Here is a 22,535-nt window from a genome sequence, read left to right on the forward strand (position 1 = left end):
TGTTTTGCTTACTGCATATCTGGCACTTGACGCAGTGCCAGGCACAGTGAATCGCTGTGGATAAACACATGAAGCCCGTACTGCACAGGTGTCGTGTGCCAGGTATTTGGGATCGGCCTGTTCCTCTTTCTTTTTAAAAATTCGCTTACTCATCAAACGTGTGTTTACTCCCACTGTCAAGCCTGTGCTGGCGCCAGGGATCCGAGGTAGAAATGACACAGTCCTTGTCCTTGAGAAGGTGAAGACTGGTCGCGGGGACCCTGCACAGTCAGGGCAGCAGTCAGGGTGGCGGGAAGTGCGGCAGCGGGCCTTGGATGTGGTCCCAGCGAGGCCAGGGAGAGAGGAGGTTCTTTGCATTGGGTTTTATTTTATTTTATTCATTTTAGGGCCACACTTGTGGCACATGGAGGTTCCCAGGCTAGGAGTCAAATCGGAACTGCAGCTGCTGGCCTACACCACAGCCACAGCAACGCCAGATCTGAGCTGCACCTGCAACCTACACCACAACCAAGGCGACGCAGGATCGTTAACCCACTGAGTGAGGCCAGGGATCAGACTCGCAACCTCATGGTTCCTAGTTGGATTTGTTTCCGCTGTGCCACTACAGGAACTCCTTTTTCTTTTTTGCATTGGGTTTTGAAGGATGAGCAGGAGTTTGCCAGGCCAGAAAGACCGAAAGGAGCTATGGCACAGGGACAAGGACAAATTGTACTGTATCTATCCTGGGAGGGTGAGGGATGAGGAGCAGGGGCTGAGAAAAGAAAAGGGGCTGCTGTGGGTACTGCCTGCAGGCCCCCAGCTTGCTGGCGGCAGTGGGCACTCAGGAGAAGGAGGCACAGACGGTGGACTGCTGTGGCCGTGGCCTCGGGAGTGCTTCCGGGGCATCTGCTTCTGCACCCCCAGTGGGTGCCTCCTCCTTGCTCTTCTGCACTGGCACCTGCCGGGGTTTCTCCCAGAGGGGGTTGTGTGGCAGAAGCCAGCTGGCAGCCTGGGGTGGCAGAGCCTGGCAGTCGGTGTGTGGGCTCTGGGGTCAGTCATCCGTCTGTGAGCTGTGGCTCCTTAACCACTGTGCCTCGCGCCTCGGCTGGGAGGTGGGATTTCTCCGGGCCTGCTGAGGGAGCTGTGGGTGACACCCTGGCTGTTGTCAGCGCCCTGTTGCCGTTCACACATCAGCCTCCGCTGCCCTCAAGGGCTTTGCCATCCTTGGCCGCGTGCTGCGGCCCAGGGAGCTGGGGCGCGGGAGGGTCTCATGTCTTGCCCCAGGCTGGACAGTCTGGTGGCAGAGTCCATGCTTTCCGCGGCTAGACTCTCCTGGCCGTGATTTTGGTGGGCCTGGTTTCCTCACGGGTAACGGGGGAGTGGCAGTGACGCCTCCATCGGGGGCCCCTCTGAGGACTGTGGCACCCCTTCACGGGTGGTGCACGCGCCTGACGGCTGGCTCTGGTGAGCATGTCCTTCGCGCCCGAGGGGGCAGCACTGGCAGCGGGTATGGTGCTGCTGGCGGGCAAGGCACATGCTGAGGGTTCAGTTCTGGTAGCGGGGGCGGCAGGGGAAGGCGGAGCCGGGTTCCCATGGCCTGGTCGGCCTGGGGCCTGGGGGCGTGAGGAGCCTGTGGTGCGTGGTAGCGCCGTGGACTTCGGTGTTCCGCGCCCTCCGCTGCGGTGCCGTGGTCCCTGGGGGTGTGGCTCTGACGACCCCTCCCCCCCCTTTCCCCTCCGTTCGCCCCCTCCCTCTCCCCCCCCCCCCCGGCTGTAGGCCAATGAGAACAGCCTGCTGAGCGCACAGCTCAAAGGGTTCCCTCTGTTCCTGCACTCGAACCTGGGCCTGAAGGACTGCAGCATCAACCCCAAGTCCCCGCTGCTCTACGTGACCCGGCCCAGCGAGGTGGACAAGGGCGTGCTGCCGGGCGAGGACTGGACCGTCTTCCAGTGGAACCACTCCACCTACGAGCCCGTGCTGCTGGCCAAGACGCGCTCGGCCGAGTCCATCCCGCACCTGGGCGCGGACGCCGGCCTGCACGCCGCGCTGCACGCCACCGTGGTCCAGGACCTGGGCCTGCACGACGGCATCCAGCGCGTGCTCTTCGGCAACAACCTCAGCTTCTGGCTGCACAAGCTCGTCTTCGTCGACGCCGTGGCCTTCCTCACGGGCAAGCGGCTGGCGCTGCCCCTGGAGCGCTACATCCTGGTGGACATTGACGACATCTTCGTGGGCAAGGAGGGCACACGCATGAAGGTGGAGGACGTGAAGGTACGGCCAGGGGAGCCGGGCGGGCGGGCCGGGCCTCACCTCCTCCCGGCACCTGGCCGTGGCACGTCCCCACCCTTTGGGTGTCACGGTTTGATCGGAAGCGCGTGCCGCTGGAGGTCACAGTGACGTGCTGGCTGTAGGGGCGTTCGGCCTCTGGAGCTGGCACTCAAGAGCATCCCGACGGGGGACGGGGGACGCGAGCCCTGCAGAGTTGGTTACCTACCTTTTAATACAAACTCTCTTTTTTTTTTTTTGGTTTTAGGGCCGCACCCACGGCATATGGAGGTTCCCAGGCTAGGGGTCCAACCAGAGCTGCAGCTGCCGGCCTGCACCACAGCCACAGCCACGCCAGATCTGAGCTGTGTCTGTGACCTGCACCACAGCTCAGGGCAACGCCAGATCCCCGGCCCACTGAGTGAGGCCAGGGATCGAACCTGCATCCCCGTGGGTACCTGTCAGATTGGTTTCCACTGCGCCACAGCAGGAACTCCCAGAAATGCGCCTGTCAGTACCAGAACCTGCAAAACACACGAAAGGAGAATTAGGGCTTAAGTCGTGCACAAGGCTTACTTTACCTGCGGTCTGTGTAGATGGCAGAATGCATGTGTTTAATTCAAAAAACGTTTACTGAACCAGCTGCCCGTAAAAGCCTTTTGCCCATCGTGAAATTTCACCCCCATGTCACTGTCAAAGAGAGGCCTGCGCACGGAGGCCATCAGGCGGCCTTTGAAGTGCGGTTTCCGTTGTCTCGCTCTTGGCTCAGCATCAAACACAAAGGAAGTGACGCGATAGCGCGCACGTGGGGAGCAGGGGGCACCCGTCACAGGAGATCCAGCGCGAGCGGAACAGGACGGATGCCTAGAGGCGCTGCTGCCTGCCGGCCCCGGTCCTCGCGCCGGGCTGCTGTGCCGGGACCGCGGCAGTGCCGCACCCAGACGTCTCTCTGACGTTAGGAGGAGGCAGAAAATGAGACATAAGAGGAAAGCCTTCCTCCCGTGGGTGCCGTGTCTCTGTCCCCCGGAAGTCGCTTTCGGGGTTGGCCGTGGGGCCTGGAAGGAAGGCGCTGGGCTGGGTCGGGGCCAAGTCGCCCTCCTGCTGTGGCTGGGCGTGGACGCTGCTTCTCCTTATGCCTCCAGAGAAGAGCAGGTGCCACCTTCTGTGGAGCAGGAACCATCTAGGGCCTCAAGACCTGGGTTCGAGTCCCAGTCTGACCCTCGTTGGGTGACGTGGGCACGTCCCATCCCCTGTCTGAGCCTCGGTGGTGAAAAGACACGTGGGCCGCTGGGAGGCGGCTGGGGGCTGGGCGTGTGCAGGTGCTGGGCTCTGAGCCCTTCGGGCTTCTCTGCTCAGATAGAGCAGATGGCTTTGATCTGCTCTTCCCATCGGGTGTGCCCCTGAGATTTTACTTCCTCAGGGGCTCTGCTGAGGAAGAGTGTTTTTTGTGTTTGTTTTATTTTTTGTCTTTTTAGACAAAACACCCAGAGCCTATGGAGGTTCCCAGGCTAGGGCTCTCATCGGGAGCCACAGCTGCCGGCCTGCACCACGGCCACAGCAGTGTGGGATCCGAGCCTTGTCTGTGACCTGCACCACAGCTCAGGACCACGCCGGATCCTTAACCCTCATCCTCATGGATGCTCGACAGATTTGTTTCCTCTGAGCCCCAAGCGGAGCTCCTGGGAGAGTTTTGAGATGACTCCTGTTGAGCCTTTCAGCGCTGCGGCTCCGTGGCACATGCTGCAAACCGCTTCTGGCAAAGTAGACTGCTCTGTTTCTGCGTAGGGCCTTCTTCCGGGGCCCAATCTTGGTGTCCCCGGCTATAACCTAGGCCTTTGCTGCCCATTAGGGTGAGTCCTTGAGACGGGTCGGGGGTCGACCCCTGGAGGAAGTCAGGCTGCCAGGCTCACTGTGTCTCCTGTGACCTTGGGCTTGTGCTTCTTGGGTCCCACTTTCCCCGTTTCTAGAATGAGGAGGATGTGAGCACTTGGGAGCCGTTTCTGTAGGAGAAGCCAGCAGATGCCTCTTCCGTGCCCTGCGCTCCGGGCAGGCTGTCGCGCGTGGTACCAGCCAGGTCTCCCGTGCCTTAAGCGTCCTTCTGAGTCAGAGAGCAGAGGGCGGTGTGGTTCGCTCGTCTGGGATGCCAAGCACTGGCTGCGGCCGAGCGTTTCTCTCAGAGACGCGACCGTCTCCTCGTCCACCTGCACAGGGAGTTGGTACACGGACGGGCGCTGGGACAGCTTCGGTTACAGCAGCGGTGGCACCCGGTTGCGTCCTGGCGACCGGGCTCCGTGTGCAGCTCTCTCTGTGCGTGGCCTCTGCGGACCCTCAGAGCCGCTCTGTGAGGCGGTTGTTGGTGTTCATTCCCGTTTTGCAGAGGCAGCTCTAAGGCTCAGCGAAGGAAGGTAACCTGCCCAGGGCCGCACAGTGGGGCATGGCTCTCCGTCAGGTAGAGTGTGGCCCTGGCAAGATGCTGGTGGTGACCCCAGGAGGGCCAGGACGTGGTTGGCAGCGTGTTCTGAGCGTGGCTTTTCTGCAGGTTTCCTGCAGCCTGTGCACCATGTCTGGCAGGGATTTGTTTTGAGTCTTGACTGCAGAGGACACCTGTATGTTTGTTTCATGAGTGTCGCTGGGCTGTCATTGACCTGGAAGCAGGGCTGGGCCACGTGCGGGATCACCGCGCTGCTGGGCACGCACAGCCTCTTTGGGAGAGCCAGGGTTCTTTGGCATCAGCCTTCCAGCCACCAGTGAGGAGAACCCCCCCCCCATTGTTCGTCACTTAGCAAAACAGACGGCTTGACACGCAGGAGCGCCTCCACCCTCCCGAGAGCCCGAGGCAGCTGCTGCTCTCCCCACCCCCACCTGCAGAGACTGAGGCCTGGAGGGACGCAAAGGGTTCTCGAGGACGCGGCAGAACCAGGCTGGGGTCTGGGTCTTGTCTGGCGAGTGGGAACAGTACAGCCGCTGCGTGCCCAGAGCGGCCCTTCCTGGTTCATGCGCCACCCTGTGTCCTCTTGGCATTTTTAACAGTTTTGAGCAAAGGAGCCCTCGTTTCCTTTTTTGCTGGGTCCTACGACCCCGAGCTGGTCCTGCAGCAGCCGGGCTCTCGTGGGCCTTCACGGGAGGGGCAGGGGGCGCCCGGCCTCCCCTCACCCCTTCTCCCACCCTGCCTGTCCCAGGCCCTGTTTGAGACGCAGAACGAACTCCGCACACACATCCCAAACTTCACCTTCAACCTGGGCTACTCGGGGAAATTCTTCCACACAGGTAAGTGGGCCCAGCTCTGCCCCACCCCCGCCTCCGGGCCTCAACATCCAGACCCTCGGGCGCCGTGCCGGAGGGTCAGCCCGCGGGACCCTGGGCCCACGTCGGGCCGCATGTGACCCCCAGACAGCTCCCGGGACAGTCACAGCCCCAGCAGTGACGTGACGATGGCTGCCACTCACCCGTCCCCAGCCTTCAGGCGCTGCCGTCCTGAGGGTGGGCGCTTCTCCCTCTTGTCTCCTGCTCGCCCCACCTTTGGATGTGATTTGTACTGCTTGTGCTTCAAGCAGGAATGGGGTGCATTTTGAGAACGTTACAGAGCATGTAGCAGAAAAGGTGGAACTGCCCTGAAGTTGTACCCACCCCGAGTCTGAACGGTTGAGGCCGAAGGCCGAGGGTTGCCTGCCTTCCCCTTGGGGACCTGACCAAGCTCCCCACATGCCGCCCTCTGGGACGGAGCAGGAGGGAACAGCCCCTGAGCTGTTAGCTGCACTGAGTGTTCCCTGGAGCTGCCTCAGCCTCGGGCTGCAGTGAGGACAGATTCTAGAAGCCTGGGCAAAACCCAGTCAGGGTGCCACTCAGCCCCCGAGCCGAGGGAGAGCAGCACGGGGTCGTCTGTGCGTGTCTCCGTGTCCCTGACCCCTATGCGTCGGCGGTGCCTGTGGCGATCACACAGGACGGGCGCCCAGGTCGCGTCTGGACGCAAAGAGCATCTTCGAGTCAGTCAGTGAAAGACGCGACTCGGTAGAAAAACAGGAGGATCAGAGCAGGCAGGTCTGAGCTGGAGGGACCCCTCGGGGCCTTGGCCCCGGCAGAGTCAGCAGAGTCAGCCGCTGACTCGAGGCCACACCTGAATCCGGGGCCCTGGCCTGGGGCTCTGCTCACGCCGTGGCTCGGGGCCGCGGCCTGCACGCCCATTGCGGGCCTGGGGCTGAGCCGCCGGCGCTGGGCCGCAGGCACGGATGCCGAGGATGCGGGGGACGACCTGCTGCTGTCGTACGTGGAGGAGTTCTGGTGGTTCCCCCACATGTGGAGCCACATGCAGCCTCACCTGTTCCACAACCAGTCCGTGCTGGCCGAGCAGATGGCCCTGAACAAGAAGTTCGCTGTCGTGAGTAAGATGCCCTCCGGGGCCGGGCCGGGCAGGCCTGGGGCTGGGGGCGGGCTTGGAACTGCTGGCCTGCGCTGCTGCTCTCGCAGCTCCGTCAGACGGCATCTTACTGACACTGCGTCACGGACGCCTCCCCGAGACCCCAAGAGGCATGTCTCAGCAGCCTCGTTTCAGGCAGAACCTGAAGCTCAGCGAGGCCGCCACCCACTGATGAGAGATCCGGCCGGGAGTGAGACCCAGGCCTGCTTGTCTCCTGGCCCGAGCTCTCATCTTCCGGCTGGAGCGGGAGCCCCGAGAAGCTGGAGGAGGAAGTGCCCAGCAAGGAGGCAGGAGGCCCGGGTGCCGGCTCAGCCCGCGCGCACCTGCCGGTCAGAGGCCGAGAGAGGCAGGCGCGGCCCAGCCTTGCTCCTCACTCCCGGTGCTGGTGCCGGTGCCGGAGGAAGTGGAGGCCGGGCCGAGGTTGGCGTCCCGCCCGGCTGGTCCCTCCTCCCCCAGGGGCCTTGCCCAGCTGAGGGCCCAAGCCCAGGGCCTTGCATTCCAGCCTCGGCTTCCTCTCTCCTGTTGTGCAAAGGGCGAGCTGAGGCCCGAGGGGGCGCCAGGTGCTCACCCTCCCGGCCTCCCTCCCCAGGAGCACGGCATCCCCACAGACATGGGGTACGCGGTGGCGCCCCACCACTCGGGCGTGTACCCCGTGCACGTGCAGCTGTACGAGGCCTGGAAGCAGGTGTGGAGCATCCGCGTGACCAGCACGGAGGAGTACCCCCACCTGAAGCCGGCCCGCCACCGCCGCGGCTTCATCCACGACGGCATCATGGTGAGCGGCCGCGAGCCGGGGCGTGTGCACCCGCCGGCCCGGGGAGCAGGGCTTTGGGAGCTGGCGAGGGGCCTCGGGCCGAGGTGCGCGTCTGCCCCTTTTCTGCCCGCCGGGTGCTGACCTGCACGGCCTCTGCGGACCTGACGCTCCAGAGGCAGGAGGCGGCGGGTCCCCATGTGACGTTCGGGGTGGCCACTGGGCGGCGCACCAGGGAGGGGACCAGCGGGGCGCATGGGGGGGTGGGGGCAGGACAGGAGGAGCTGAACCCCCGTGGCGCGGCAGCCCCCCCAGGAGTGGGCCCCGCTGCCCCGGGGAAGAGCGCGCGGCAGGGAACAAGAACAAGGCCCCGCTTGGGGGTGACGGACGGGAGGGGAGCCGGCGGGGGAGGTCGCAGAGGTGACGGTGGACTGGCCTCCCGACGGACCTCAGCGTTGAGGCTGTGAGGGGAGCTTTTGAACAGAGTGCTGCTGTGACCCGACTCCCACGCCCCAGGGGTTTCCACGCTTGGGCTGCCGTGAGTGGCAGCGCCTACAGGGACAGGGGGCTGTGGGAGACCAGGGCGGCACCTGGTCAGACCCTGGGCTCAGGGGCTGCTGGGGAGCAGGACGCGGGGCCTGGCAGAGGGGCCCCTCGGGGGCGACTCCGGGATGCTGCCGAGCCGCGGGCTCCCAGAGTCCCTTGGGGAGGCCGGACACGAGCCTCCCTGCCTCTACTGGCCTCCCGCACCCCAGGCGTCCCCCGACTCTGGGCCTGACACGTGGGCTCCCTGCTCTCTGGGCAAAATGAGCCCGTGGACCCGCACTGGAGGCGGTTCCGAAGCCGAGGGAGAGGTCGCAGAGCTGTGCCCCAGACGGCTGCCCTGGGGATGGCCGGGCCCTCGCGGGACCAGCGGTCCCCCGTGCCTGCCTCTGTTTACTGGGTATCCGTGCGTTTTGTGCAGAGAAATCCAGGGAGGCCCCACGTAGCAATGCGGTACATTCGCGCCTGGGGACCGTCCAGGCTGTGCAGGCCCCCGGGGAGCGGACCCGCAGGCGGAGCCGTGGGGTGGCCCAAGGGCCACCTTTCGGAGGAGGCGCCACGGTGTTCGTCCGAGGCGGGGCCCTCCGGCCGCCACCCTGCCAGGGGAGCCACAGCCCCATCTCCCCCCAGGTCCTCCCGCGGCAGACCTGCGGCCTCTTCACACACACCATCTTCCACAACGAGTACCCCGGCGGCTCCGGCGAGCTGGACAAGATCATCCACGGGGGCGAGCTCTTCCTCACGGTGCTTCTCAACCCCGTGAGTACCCCTCGGCCCCGGGGGCGGGGGCCGGGACGTGGCGGCCGCCCAGCCCTGGCTGGTCTCCGCCCGGCCGCATGACCTCGTCACGGAGCCCGAGGGCGCTTCCGTTTCCCTCGTGGAGCCTTTCTGCCCTTCACGGCAGGAGGCCGTGTGTCTGTGCTCGGTCTGGTCCTTGTGTGTGTGTGTGCGCCCGTGCATGTTACATGGGGACCTTCACGGTGTGAGTGTTAAAGTGTCCACACAAGCCGTGGATACGCCCAGAGCAGGGACCCACGCGTGTGGGTAAGGCCCTTAAAGCTGTTCTGAGGCTTTCGGGCCTCTCTTTCCGAATCCCGAGAAGGGAAACGGGCATCACGCTTTGACGATACCGGTGTCATCCAAAGTATCGAGGGCGAGGCTGTTCAGCTCTTCGGGGTAACTGTGTACCCCTCCTCTTCCGCGCACCCCCGCACCCTCTTGCCACAGACGCACACGAGCCCCTGCACGATTGCCCAGGGCCAGCTTCCCCGTGCGGGGCTGCCATGGTCGGTGTCGCTCAGACGGGGTTCACCGGGCCGTGCCGACCCCAGGGTCACACAGCGAGGTCATTGGTGGCCCCGGCGAGCCTTGAACTGCTCATCGGGCGGCCCCGCGAGCCGAAGCAAGACCAGAGGGTCGGCGGCGGGGGCCACGGGATTGAGGGCGGCTCGGAACTGACCCCCCCACCCCCACCCCCCCGCCCCGAGCAGATCAGCATCTTCATGACGCACCTGTCCAACTACGGGAACGACCGCCTGGGCCTGTACACCTTCAAGCACCTGGCGCGCTTCCTGCACTCCTGGACCAACCTGCGCCTGCAGACGCTGCCACCCGTGCAGCTGGCCCAGAAGTACTTCCAGATCTTCTCCGAGGAGAAGGACCCGCTCTGGCAGGTAGGTGGGTGGGTGGCCTGGGCGCCTCGTTGCAGGGATGGACGGCCCGCCCCACACAGCGGGCGCTCCAGGCAGGGGCTCAGGGACGCGGCCCTCGTGCCCTCTGCCTGTCCTGAGTGCAAGCTCAGGGGCAGGCTTGCTCGCCAGCGTGGGCACGCTCGCTCACTCCCGCACACACGCATTCGCCCAGCCTCCGCGAAGCGGTATCCCGGCGGTGCAGTGACCGCGGCATAAGCGAGTGTGGAAGCAGCCCAGCTGGGTGGACACGCGGCCTTCCTCTGTCCCCTGCTCACTGCAGCGCTGAGCCTGGGGAGGGGGACAGATGGCAGGCTTTGGGGGACAGTTCTTGGGGAAGTTTGCCCCAGGGAGTTGTCACAAACCGGAAGGAGCAGCTGGAAGGTACTGGTCTCATAGTTCAGACCAGGGGTCCACCAACTGTGGCTCGTGGGCCGACCTGGCCTGCGGTCTGTTTCGGTGGATAGTTTCATTGGAACATGGCCGTGCTCATGCTTGTGCGTAGTGCCTGTGGCTGCTCTCAAGCTGCAACAGCACAATTGAAAAGTTACAACAGGGGATCCTGTCATGGCTCAGTGGAAACGGATCTGACCAGTGTCCCTGAGGATGCGGGTTCGATCCCTGGACTCACTCAGTGGGTTAAGGATCCAGCGTTGCCGTGAGCTGTGGTGTAGGTTGCAGACACAGCTCAGATCCCGCGTGGCTGTGACTGTGGTGTAGGCCGGCAGCTGCAGCTCTGATTCGACCCCTAGCCTGGGAACCTCCGTATGCTGCAGGCGTGGCCCAGGAAAGTCAAAAAAGAAGGGAAAGTTAAAATGGACCAGATGGTAGCCAAACCTAAAATATTTACTAAACATGTCAAAAGATTTACTGCACTTTGTAGGAAAAGCCTGTTGACCCCTTGCTGAACTTTCACGTTCAGCAGTAGGAGCTCACGCGCTGCTGTGATGCGCCAGCTTCTGTCTGGGAGCGTGAAACTGACCAGAAATGGCCCCTGCCTGCCAGCATCCCCACGTCCCAAGGTGGAGGTGTGACGAGTGCACCTGTCGTTAGGTGTGTCCTTTGGGGCTGTGAGAGCCACGTAGTCCTGTGCGCAGGGGAGCCGTTCACTGAGGTCCAGGCCCCCCGACACCACCCTCTGTCATTGCAGGATCCCTGCGAGGACAAGCGTCACAAAGATATCTGGTCCAAGGAGAAGACATGTGACCGCTTCCCCAAGCTTCTCATCATCGGCCCCCAGAAAACAGGCAGGTCTCTCCCCTCTGGACCAGCCCTCCCCCAGCTGCCTGCTGTCCCAGCCACAGAATTCTGGGGACCACCTTGCCCTGCTCCCACTCCCCAGGCCACCTGCCCTGCCCCCTCTTTCGCAGGAAGTTGGAGCGAAGCTGGGGTGAAGGGGAATTGCCCTTCCGGGTGGATGTGGGTAGCGGGCAGAGGCTGGGCGCTGAGTTCTCCCGTCTGTCCTGAACCACAGCCTCAGGGGGCTCTCCCTGTGTCCTCCCGGGAGTCTCTGGTCAAAGCAGATCAGCCCAGATCAGCGGCTCTGCACGTCTGAGCAGTGCCAGGCAGACTTGGTTCAGGGCAGTAAGGAGAGCGAGCAGCTAGTCCCGGCTGCCAGGAGGTGCGGAGGGAGAAGTGGCGACAGAATGGCCAGGTCTTGGTGGCTCACGCCCCCGTGGGGCATCGATGGGCCCTCCTCCTGCCTTGCAGACAAAGCACGCACAACTCGGAGCCCCGAGTCTCTTTCCCTGACACACTCAGGAAACGGCCGGTGCCGGTCTGGAACCCTGGTCTCTGTGACCTCAAAACTTACACCCTTAATCACCGAGCAGCTCTGCTGGAAGCTCCCACCGCAGGACATGAGCTGTGGACGCGCACGGAGGAAGGAAGGGCCTCTCTGGGGGGCAGGCCTGCGCTTCAGGCAGTGGGGGGTGGACGAGCGCAGGGTCCCCACGGAGGAGGCATCGAGCCGGGCTTCCTGGCCCTTCAGGAATTTCCCATCAGGCTGGAGAGCATGCCCCCCCCTTCCCCGAGCTCCCCCCAAGTGCTGGAGAGGCCTGAGGCCCGGAGCCACAGGGAACTGGCAGAAGCCACCTGATTGCTGGATTCTGAGCAGCCAGCCATTGAGTGCGCGTGACTGCTGGGGTACAGTGACGTGACCCCGAGGCCAAGTCCCTGTTCAGTGACGCAGAGCATGCTGTGATGAGCTGGCGGCATCTGCAGCGGCTGTGGGCTTGGGGGGCCACATGCAGGCCACGTCTTCGCCCGCCCTGAGTCCCCCTGGGACTCCTTCCCCGGAGGGAGGAAGCTGAACTGAGACGAGGGGGAGCTTTTCCAGTGTCTCCCAGGGAGCAGCGGCGCCAGGACCAGCCCCGGGGCTGCAGGGTCCCCGGCGTGTTGGGGGCTGGGCCCGGGTCTCAGCCGCCCTCCCTCCCGCAGGCACCACCGCCCTCTACCTGTTCCTGGGCCTGCACCCCGATCTCAGCAGCAACTACCCCAGCTCGGAGACCTTTGAGGAGATCCAGTTTTTCAACGGCCACAACTACCACAAAGGCATCGACTGGTAAGTGGCTTTTCTGCCACGGCGGGACGGGATGGATGTTGGGTGGCCGCCCGGCGGGAGGGCGGCCACAGCAGGAAGCAGCTGGCGCTTCTGCTCCCACGCAGCCCAAGTTCCTGTAAATAGGGGCAGCGCGTGGCGCCCCTTGAGTCAGGCTCTAGGAGCCTTGTCACAGATGGGACCCGGGATGGGGACCCCCTCTGCTCCTTATGTCACGCCTGGGCTCGGAGAGTCCGCATAGGCCCAGAAGCATCCCGGTTCCCAGAGGAGAAGAGACCTGGGGGCAGAGCAGGGACTAAGGCTGTGGAGCAGGAGACGTCCTTGGGAGCCCTTCACAGGTGGCTCGCCAGCCTCAGGGAGTCTCCTGGGGAGGTGGCTGGAATCACAGCTTCCCGCCAGCACCGTCTCCGGAGGTTCCCTCGGGGGTGGGCGCCGGTGGGGTGGTTTTACACACGGATTTTTCAGGTCGCCTCTCTCTCCTACTTGTTTTTTTCTAAACGTACACTTGTGTTAGTCTTGTTTACTTTTGTGGCAGTGGTTTACCTGGGTAGAAACAGCACAGGCATTCTGCTGTTTGCATTTTGGTGTTTTTCTCGCATTCATTTGTCTGTCAGTCGTTTGTCTGTCTACCTGCCCACCTGTTTGTGGCCGCCGCAGTGCCACAGTCTCTCAGCTAAAGCCCACGGTAGCCAGATGCGTTGTGGAAGGCATCCCCTTACATTTAGCAGCACCTTTCTCAAGTTCAGGGGCAGCAGCCGTTAGCAAATCCACGAACGTGTCTGTAGACAAGTGTGTGAATATTTATGCCAAGTAAGGTTCGTAAGTCAGGCTTGCTGCCAAATGACTTGGCTCCAAACTTAGGTAAAGAGCTTCTTTCGGAGAGCTTCCTCCATTTAGGTATAACAAGCAATGAACTGTGGACATACAGGTGCTGTTTTTTGTTTTTTGTTTTTTTAATACTTTTTAGGGCCGCACCCTCAGCCTATGGAAGTTCCCAGGTTAGAGGTTGAATCAGAGCTACAGCCGCCGGCCTACGGCACAGCCTCAGCCTTAGCCACAGCCACAGCCACGCCAGAGGTTGAATCAGCCATCTGAGGTTGAATCAGAGCTACAGCTGCCAGCCTACAGCACAGCCTCAGCCTCAGCCACGCCAGATCTTTAACCCACGTCCTCACGGATACTAGTTGGGTTGGTTACCACTGATCGGCACGGGGAGCTCCCAGATGCTGCTTTGTAAAGAAAATTTGGAATACGAGAGGGCTAGCACTGTCTCGGCCTGGTTTCCAACATAAATCTTGGAATTTTATATCTGGTGGTGCAGAGGCCTCACAGGCCCCAGGCAATTCTGATAGAGGGTCCCTGGGACCCCCCTGGAGGAACGCTGACCCGGGACGGGTGGCGATCCTGCCCCCTTAACTACGGTGGGCCTCATGGGCTTCGGCTCCACGACCCCTGAGGTCATACCTCTGTCTTGCAGGAGTGGTTGCCTCTGGGGGGTCTGGAGTGGTCTTTTAGTTTTCCCAGGGGTCCTCAGCCCACAGGTGGTCTCCAGGGACTGGTGTGACAGCTACTCTGGACGGCTGTGGCACGTCCATCTGGAAAGCTGGCAGGCTCACCCTGTGAGCCGGGGTGGGGGCGGGTGGCTTCCCGCCTTGTCTCGCGGTCCCACAGGAACAGCTTAGCAAGAGCCCTGGCAGGTGGAGAGCCAGCCTGGCTCTGGGGTCAGCCAGGGGGCCCTTCCCCACGGTGCTGGCGGTCCTGAGTCAGAGGCGGCCCCTCTCGCCCCCCAGTGGCAGTGAGAGTGACGGCATCCTGCTCGGGATGGAGCCGCGGCCCTGCCCGGGCCCACCCCCCACACCGCCCGCCCGCCCGCCCGCCCTCCCGGGCTGCAGCTTCCTCCTGACCCCGGGCTCTCCCTGGAGAGGAGTGAATTCACCGAAGGGAGACCGCCTGGCGGCCTGCGCCTGGGACCCTTGCGGGGGCCGCGGGGCGGTGGTGGTGCCGTCTTGCTTCCCGGACGCCCCCGGGAGCCGCGCCCCCCGGGCTGCGTCCCCGCCGCGCCCTCGTGCGCCCAGCCCGTGAGCCGCCCTGGGCTTCCTGCAGGTACATGGACTTCTTCCCCATCCCCTCCAACACCACCTCCGACTTCTACTTTGAGAAGAGCGCCAACTACTTCGACTCTGACGTGGCGCCCCGGCGGGCCGCCGCCCTGCTGCCCAAGGCCAAGGTCCTGACCATCCTCATCAACCCGGCCGACCGCGCCTACTCCTGGTACCAGGTGAGCCGGGCCCCGGCCCCGCGGCGACACCTGCCGGCCGGCCCGGCCCGCGCGTCTCCCGCGGGCCAGACCTCGGCCCGGCGCCAGGAGTGCGGGCGTGGGTGGGGACAGGGGCCCGTCTCCACTGCGCTTCCAGCCTGGCGGAGAGTTCATCGTCTGCACGGCCGGCCGAGTTGCCTGCTCCCGTTTCCAGCTTTGTCTGGGGATTCGCCTCTGATTCAGGCACCAACAGGAGGGGAGGCCGGGTCCCCGCTGATGAAGCGGGATGGGGTGTCCGGTGATCTGGGCTCACACTGGGCGCTGGCTGGGCCGGGCCGGGGGGGGGGTGGGAATTCAGAGGAGGACTGGACACGGAGTGGCCGTGCCTCATGGAGGCTGCACGGCCTGGTCAGGTACGGACGTAGCCTGGACCGCGGCGGGTGCGAGAGCGTGACTCCCAGGTCCCGCTGACTGTGTAGGAGCCAGAACATTCTTGAACGTCTCCCGCGCTCACAGAAGAGCTTGGGCTCCGGCCTTTCGGGGGTTTCGGCCCGCCTGCCAGTCTTCGGGATGCTGCAGCACCCGGGTGGGGGCTTCCTGGTCGAGAGGCCTGGCCACCCACCCTCTGAGCCTGCTCCCCGGGACGCTTTCAAGGCCCCCTGCCTCTCTGGGGCCTCGCTGTGACCGTAGGCCGGCGGGAGGCAGGTGCAGACCCTGCCTGCTCCCTCGGACCCTCCCTCCCGAGCCTGGGGGCCTGGCGCGTCCGGAGGCCCGCCCCGCTCTTCCTGTTTGGGTAGGAATTGCTGCAGATACCCGCAGTTTCCCTACCTCTGGCCTTTGTCTTCGGGGCAAGAAAGGCCACTTCTCTTCTGTGCTCGGCCGAGCCCCCCGACCTGCCGAGCGCACACACACACCAGCTCCTGCACTGAGCGGAGCCTGGCTGGCTGCTTTGATCCGGAGAGGGGGCGCTGCAGAGGGAAAGCCGGCTCGGGGAGAAGCCGTTGTCAATCTGCCCTGACGCCCCGCCCCCGCCCCGCCCCACCCCTGCAGCATCACTGCGGTTTTCTAGAGGGGAGGGGGCTTTGCGCGTCCCCTCCTCACACATGAGAACCAGGTTCAGCAACAGCCCGATGACCAGCTCAGGTCCACCTGCTGGCCTTTTAACCCAGGGCCTCCAAGTCTAAGGCCCCGTTCTTGCTTCTGTCCGCAGTAGAGGCCGGAGAGGGGCTGAGCGCCACCGGACGGTCCACGAGGATGCAGGAAGGGAGGAAGGACAGGGGGCCTCCGAGGGGGCCAAGAGGAGGGTCGTTGGGCCCCCTGATGGAGCCCCCCGGCTGCGCGTGATCCTGGTGGGCTCCTGAGGGTTCCCCCCCGGTGCTCGGGTTCTTGACCTCTGGACTGGGGTTCTGCAGGTGCCGGCGGTCCGTGGCAGTGTTTCAGGTGCTTCAGGCCAGGTGCTCTCCCCTTTCCAGTCCTTCCCTAGCCCCCGTCTTAGTCGGGGCGCCCGAACAAAACAGAGACAGGGGCCTTGAGCACAGAGGCCATTTCTCAGTCCCGGAGCCTAGCGCTCTAAGTCCAGGGTCAAGGTGCCAGCTGACTTGGTTGGCGGCGAGAGCTCGCCTCGGGCTGTCAGCCAGCCGCCGCGAGCCCAGCGTCTCCTGGCTGCCTCGCGGTGGCCGTCCCCCAGGAGCCCCGTCCTCCGTGTGACATGCTGGGCCTCTCTGCCCTCACCCGCAGCACCAGCGCGCCCACGATGACCCCGCAGCGCTGAGGTACACCTTCCACGAGGTCATCACCGCCGGGCCTGATGCGTCCTTGAAGCTGCGTGCCCTCCAGAACCGCTGCCTGGTCCCCGGCTGGTACGCCACCCACCTCGAGCGCTGGCTCGGCGCCTTTCACGCCAACCAGGTAGCTGCCTGCCCCTGGCCTCGGGAGGGCCGTCCGGCCCCGGCTTAGGGCCCTTAGCAGAGAAGCTCAGAATCCGTTTTACCCGTTACAAAGCCAGACGTACTGAAGAGGTAGATCTTTGGGGTCCTCAGAGGTTTCAGTCTTGTTCATCCCGAGCCCTTAGCCCCTCACAACAGGCTCTGTACCCCTAAGGGGACCCAGAAAGCCCTGGAATAGGCCCCTGGGGCGGGGGCGGGGGCAGGGGCGAGTGATGGAGGGAGTGGCGGGCAGGGCCGGATCGCTGAGCGGTCGAGGGCAGCCCCTGGCAGGATTAGGCAGCGGGGACGTGTGGGCCGGGTGCTGGGCAGAGGCGGGGAGGGGCGCGGTGGGGACGCAAGGGGAGCCAGCGTTTTGGTGACAGCCTGAACTCTGAGACTGCCCAGGACCCCTCCCGTCCAAAGGGGGAGGGCAGGCAGTGCCCAGGGCTGGCTTCCCGCCTTGTAGCCTTACAACCATGGCTGGGGGCCCAGAAGCCTGGGGCCCTCTTTGCCACCGGGGCAAAAACAGGTTCAGCAGGAGTCCCCATCATGGCGCAGTGGGAACGAACCAGACTAGTATCTGTGAGGACGCAGGTTCAGTCCCTGGCCCTGCTCGTGGGTTAAGGATCCGGTGTTGCTGTGAGCGCTGGTGTGGGTCACAGACGCGGCTCGGATCCCACGTTGCCGTGGCTGGGGTCCAGGCCTGAAGCTCCAGTTCCGATTCGACCCCCAGCCTGGGAACACCCGCAGCCCTAAAAAAACCAAAACCAAACAGACAAACAGTAGGTTCAGCTGACGTTCTCCCTTTTCAAAATGCCAGATTCTCGTCTTGGATGGCAAGCTGCTGCGCACAGAACCTGCCAGAGTGATGGACACAGTGCAGAAGTTTCTCGGGGTGACCAACACGATCGACTACCACAAAACCCTGGCGTAAGTGCTCCCCAGCCTCCCGGCAGGGGCGGCCCAGCACCCCCCCGGGCCCAAAAGCCGACAGCTCGCGTGGTCGCGAGAGCGCCGCACAGTAGTTAGAGCCGCACGTGTGAGGAAGTGCGCGTGTCCCTGACGGCAGTCCAGCAGAAAAGTAACGACGGCTGGAGTCGTGCTGGTAAAGGTGCTGACTCAGGAGAACGGGAGGTGATAACTCTGTTCTCTGGTCAGTCCTTCCCCGACGTGTGCTCTGCGGTCTGGGCTAAACACTTTCCGAGGGCTTTGTCCAGTAGGTTAGATCCACAGTGGGCAACTCCAACTCCCACAAGGGTTCTTAGCATCAGCTTATAATTTACCTACAGTTTCATGAAAAACACCACGTTAAGTACCGTCGATGGCTAATAATCCCCATCGCTCAGAACTCACTGCCGGTGCACTGCGAATGCCCCCAAAGTAAGTGCGTGCCAGCTGGTGTTGAGGGGCTCAGGGCGGGGAGAGCCTGTCCCCTCGTGTGTATCACAGGCAGGTCACACACTCAGCTGGAGGAAGGGGTCTCGAGAGGAGGGGAGGTAAAGCCACCTTCCCCAGCGACCTTCTGAGGAAAGTCTTGCCGTAAGAACGTTCCGTCTTCCCTACCTTGGAAGGCGAAGGGGCAAAGGGCAGGCGGGCCTTTGCTCTGAGGGAGGAAGAGGCAGCTGCCGTGGGTACGGCTGTGGCAGCAGCGAGGCCTGGGTGACGGTCCCAGGTCCGTTACTTCCTTAGCTGTGTGACCTTGGACATGTGCCTGAGTTCCTTCAAGCCTCACTCTCCTCCCCATGTGCTGGGCATAAAGGTCACAATTCCTACCTCCCGGGGCCACTGCACGGGAGCCCGTGGCTCTGTGCCTGGCGTCCGCTGATCCCAGGAAGTGACAGCTGCCCTCATCAGCACCTGCAGCTGCTCTGTGCCCCCTTCGGAGTCCCGTCTCCCTCTCCCCTCCCTCTCTTTTCCTGCTGCCCTCACGCCCCAGCGTCTGAGTGGTGCCCGGCCTGGGACGGAATTCGGATGCTGCTGTGGTCCCCACCCCGCCCCGAGAGCATCCGCTCTCCTCTCCCCAGAACACCCACGAGGCCCAGCGTGACTCCGTATCCTGAAGGCAGGCTTGCTCTGTCCCTTCTGAAATGTGCTAAAGAAAGAAAAAGGCTTTGCAGTGATGCGCATGCTCAAACGCAGCAGTAGATAGAGTTCTCTGATGAGAGGTGAATTTGTTAAAAAGCAAAGGGTCCTCCACTCAACTCCCCACCCCCGCTCCTGGGCGCTCGGGTTGGAAAGAACGTGCCCTTGAGCGCCAGGAAGATTCCCGGGAGAGGGAGGGCGGGAAGCGTCCCTCTTGGCATTTGCTGCAGGGACTGAGCCCGCGCAGCCGGGAGAAGAGAGGGCTCCGAGCTCACGGGCTGCCTTCTGCGGGGGCGCCATTAGTGGAGCCCAGAGGCAGAACAGGTGCAAGCACCACCCCACCTCTGCGGTCCCGGGGCGGGCGGCGGGGTGGGGGGGACCCCGGGCCGTCCAGGCCCTGCCACTCCTGAGGTCCCGGTGCTTGGCCTTGAGTGGGAAGGGGCTGGTGGGGCCAGCTCGCATCCGCAGGCTTCCCACCTCCACAGGTTTGATCCCAAGAAAGGATTTTGGTGCCAGCTGCTTGAAGGAGGAAAGACCAAGTGTCTGGGCAGAAGCAAGGGCCGCAAGTACCCAGACATGGACCCGGATGTAAGTGCAGACCTGCTGCCTGTGGCAGGAGCATGAGTGGTGGGGGTCCCATGCCAGGGGCAGGGGCGGGGAAGCCTTCTCCTTACCTGACACCCAGCACCCGGTGGCCTTGGCATTCCTTGGAGGGTATTCTTAGGAGGAGGGGATGGGGCCGGGATGTGGTGGGTCAAATGATTTGGTCCAGGGAGTAGTTCCTTCTGATCAAAGCTGACGAGCTCGATGCTGTGGGGCTTTGAGAACGAATCAGACGTGGGCTTTGCCCTCAAGGAGCACCTAGACTGGGCGGGAACCGGGGCCCATGTGCCAGGGAGCAGAACACACGGCAGGAAGTGCTCGATTTAGGGAGGTGTGTGCCCAGGTGCTGTGGGGGCGTCAGAAGCAGGACGTGCCACTGAAGCTGGACCGGTAAAGAAGGCTCTTCGAAGGAGCCGGGGGTCTCGAGGTGGGGCTGGAAGGATGGGCTGGCCTTTAGACCTCCGGAGTGGAAGGATAAGGCATTCTTTTTTCTCCGTTTTTTGTCTTTTTAGGGCCGCACCCGCGGCATGTGGAGGTTCCCAGGCCAGGGGTCCAATCGGAGCTGCAGCTGCCGGCCTGCACCACAGCCACAGCCATGCGGGATCTGCGCTGCGTCTTGCAACTTCACCACAGCTCACAGTGCCAGATCCTTAACCCTCTGAGCGGGGCCAGGGATCGAACCCGCATCTTCAGAGATACTGAGCCACGAGGGGAGCTCCAGGATCAGGCATTTTTGCGGGAGAGAACAGCATTTGCACAGCCAGTGCAGGGAAAGACAAACGCTGTGACTCGAGTGTTGGTTCCCCTTTTTTCCTTACCTTTTGCTCTTTTTTTAAAAAAAAATTGAAGTATAATTGATCAATAGTTTGAGGCATGTGGCAGTTATTCAATGAGATAGATGTATATTTTCGGATTATCTTCCATTATAGGTTATTATTAGATACCTCGACCAGCCACCTGTGTGGGACAGGAAGTTAAGGCTTATCTTTTTTGGTGGCCTGGTGCACGTCTGCTCATTCCACCCTCCGAATTTGTCCCTCTCCCGTCCTTTGCTCTTTGGTAACATGGGTTTGTTCTCCAAAGCTGTCTCTGCTTCAGGAATGATGCGCTCTGTTTCTGGGGTCCCACGTGTTAAGCGACAGCACGTGAACCTGCCTTTCCCTTGCTTCCCTTGGCGCGATGGCCCTCGGCCCTGCATGCTGCTGCGAATGCCAAGATGGGAATTTTCGGGGCTGACAGAGATTCCCTTGTGTGCGTACCCCGTCTTCGTGGTCCATCCATCGCTGATGGACACTCGGGTGGCTTCTCGGCCTTTGCTGTCGTCAGGAGTGCCGCTGTGAGCGTTGGGGTGCTGTGTCTCCTCTAGGTAGATGCCCAGGAGCGGGATTGCTGCATCATACGGTAGTTCTGGTTTTAGTTTTTTGAGGAATCTCCATATTGTTCTCCCAAGTGGCTGCACCAGTTTCCATTCCCACCAACACCGGGGAGGGGTTGCCTTTTCTCCACACCCTCTCCAGCATTTGTTATTTGTGGACTTACTAATGATGGCCATTCTGGCGAGTGTGAGGTGGTACCTCCTGGTAGCTCTGATTTGCATCTCTCTAATAATTAGTGGTGAGAAGCATTTCTTTCATGTGTATTTGGCCAGCTGTGTGTCTTCTTTGGAGAACTGTCTGTTTAGACGCTCTGCCCATTTTTCGATGGGATTGTTTGCTTTTTGGTGTTGAGCTTCCGGAGGTGTGTGTATGTTTTGGAGCTTAACCCCTTGTCAGTCACCTCATTTGCAAATATTTTCTCCCATTTGGTGGGTTTTGTTTAGGGTTTCCTTTGCTGTGCAAAAACTTTTGAGTTTGGTTACGTCCCATTTGTTTAGTTTTGTTTTTATTGTCATTGCTCTAGGAGGTGGATCTGAGAAGATACTGCTGTGGCTTATGTCACAGAGTGTTCAGCCTATGCTTTCCTCTAAAAATGTTGTAGTATCTGGTCTTATATTTAGGTGTTTAATCTATTTTGAGTTTATTTTTGTGTGTGGAGTTAGGAAGTGTTCTAATTTCATTCTTTGCCATGTGGCTGTCTGGTTTTCCCAGCGCCACTTATTGAAGGGACTGTCTTTTCTCCACTGTATATTCTTGCCTCCTTTGTCATAGATGAGTTGACCATAGGTGTGTGGGTTTATGTCTGGCCTTTCTCTCCTGTTCCGCTGATCTCTAGTTTTGTTTTTTTGTCAGTACCATATGGTTTTGATGACTGTAGCTTTGTAGTATAGTCTGAAGTCAGGGAGCCTGATTCTTCCAGCTCCGTTGTTTTTTCTTCTTTTTCTTTCAGGATGGCCTTGGCTATTCATGGTCTTTTGTGCTTCCAAACAAACTAAAATATTTTGTTCTAGTTCTGTGAAAAATGTCCTTGGTAATTTGATAGGGATTGCATTGAATCTGTAGATTGTCTTAGGTAGTATAGTCATTTCGATAATATTGACTCTTTCAGTCCAAGAGCATGGTATATTTTTCCATCCATTTGTGTCATTTTTCATTTCTTTCATCAGCGTCATCAGTTTTCAGAGTACAGGTCTTTTGACTCTTTAGGTAGGTTTATTCCTAAGTATTTTGTTCTTTTTGATGTGATGGTAAATGGGATTGTTTCCGTAATTTCTCTTTCTGATCTTTCATTGTTGGTATAGAGAAATGCCGTCGATTTCTGTGTATTAATTTTGTATCTTGCAACTTTACCAAATTCGTGGATGAGCTCTAACAGTTTTCTGGTAGCTTCTTTAGGATTTTCTAGGTGCAGTGTGATGTCATCTGCAAACAGTGATGGTTTTGCTTCTTCGTTTCCAGTGTAGATTCCTTTTCTTTCTTTTTCTTCTCTGATTGTCGTGGCTAAGACTTCCAGAACCGTGTTGAAAAGCAGTGGTGAGTGGACCTCCTCGTTGGGTCCATCTCAGCGGGAATTCTCCCAGCTGTCGCCACTGAGGATGATGGTCGCTGTAGGTTTGTCATACGTGGCCTTTACTACGTGGATCTATATGCCCACCTTCTGAAGGGCTTTTAAAAGTCAGAAATGGGTGTTGGATTTTGTCAGAAGCTTTTTGTGCATCTGTCGAGAGGATCATAGGGTTTTTACGCTTCAGTTTGTTCATGTGCTGGATCACACTGATTTGTAGATGGTGAAAAATCCCTGCATCCCTGGGATAAATCCCACTTGGTCATGGTGCACAGTCCTTTTAAGGAATTGCTGATTCGATTTGCCAGTGTTTTGTTGAGGATTTTTGCATCTATGTTCATCAGTGATATTGGCCTGTAATTTTCTTTTATTCTCCTATCTTTGTCTGGTTTTGGAATCAGGGTGATGGTGACCTCACAGAATGAGTTCAGGAGTGTTCCTTCCTCTGAAATTTTTTGGAATAGTTTCAGAAGGATAGGTGTTAGCTCTTCTCTAAATGTTTGATAGAATTTGCCTGTGAAGCCATGT

General features: G+C 61.1%; 1 protein-coding gene across 3 annotated transcripts in view; it reads left to right on the forward strand.

Moving 5' to 3' along the window:
* Positions 1 to 22,535, forward strand: part of NDST1 (N-deacetylase and N-sulfotransferase 1) — a 91,985-nt gene that overhangs the window by 60,339 nt on the left and 9,111 nt on the right. For all 3 annotated transcript variants that reach the window (XM_021085025.1, XM_021085023.1, XM_021085024.1), the window contains exons 3-14: positions 1,756 to 2,250; positions 5,424 to 5,511; positions 6,465 to 6,619; positions 7,248 to 7,433; positions 8,583 to 8,711; positions 9,443 to 9,625; positions 10,791 to 10,887; positions 12,080 to 12,203; positions 14,304 to 14,478; positions 16,195 to 16,365; positions 17,203 to 17,312; positions 18,950 to 19,052. In XM_021085025.1, the coding sequence (XP_020940684.1) occupies positions 1,756 to 2,250; positions 5,424 to 5,511; positions 6,465 to 6,619; positions 7,248 to 7,433; positions 8,583 to 8,711; positions 9,443 to 9,625; positions 10,791 to 10,887; positions 12,080 to 12,203; positions 14,304 to 14,478; positions 16,195 to 16,365; positions 17,203 to 17,312; positions 18,950 to 19,052 (2,016 nt within the window). The remainder of the gene's footprint in view (positions 1 to 1,755; positions 2,251 to 5,423; positions 5,512 to 6,464; positions 6,620 to 7,247; positions 7,434 to 8,582; positions 8,712 to 9,442; positions 9,626 to 10,790; positions 10,888 to 12,079; positions 12,204 to 14,303; positions 14,479 to 16,194; positions 16,366 to 17,202; positions 17,313 to 18,949; positions 19,053 to 22,535) is intronic.

The sequence above is a fragment of the Sus scrofa genome, chromosome 2 (genome assembly GCF_000003025.6).
Source record: "Sus scrofa isolate TJ Tabasco breed Duroc chromosome 2, Sscrofa11.1, whole genome shotgun sequence".
In the NCBI taxonomy this organism is placed as follows: Eukaryota; Metazoa; Chordata; class Mammalia; order Artiodactyla; family Suidae; genus Sus; species Sus scrofa.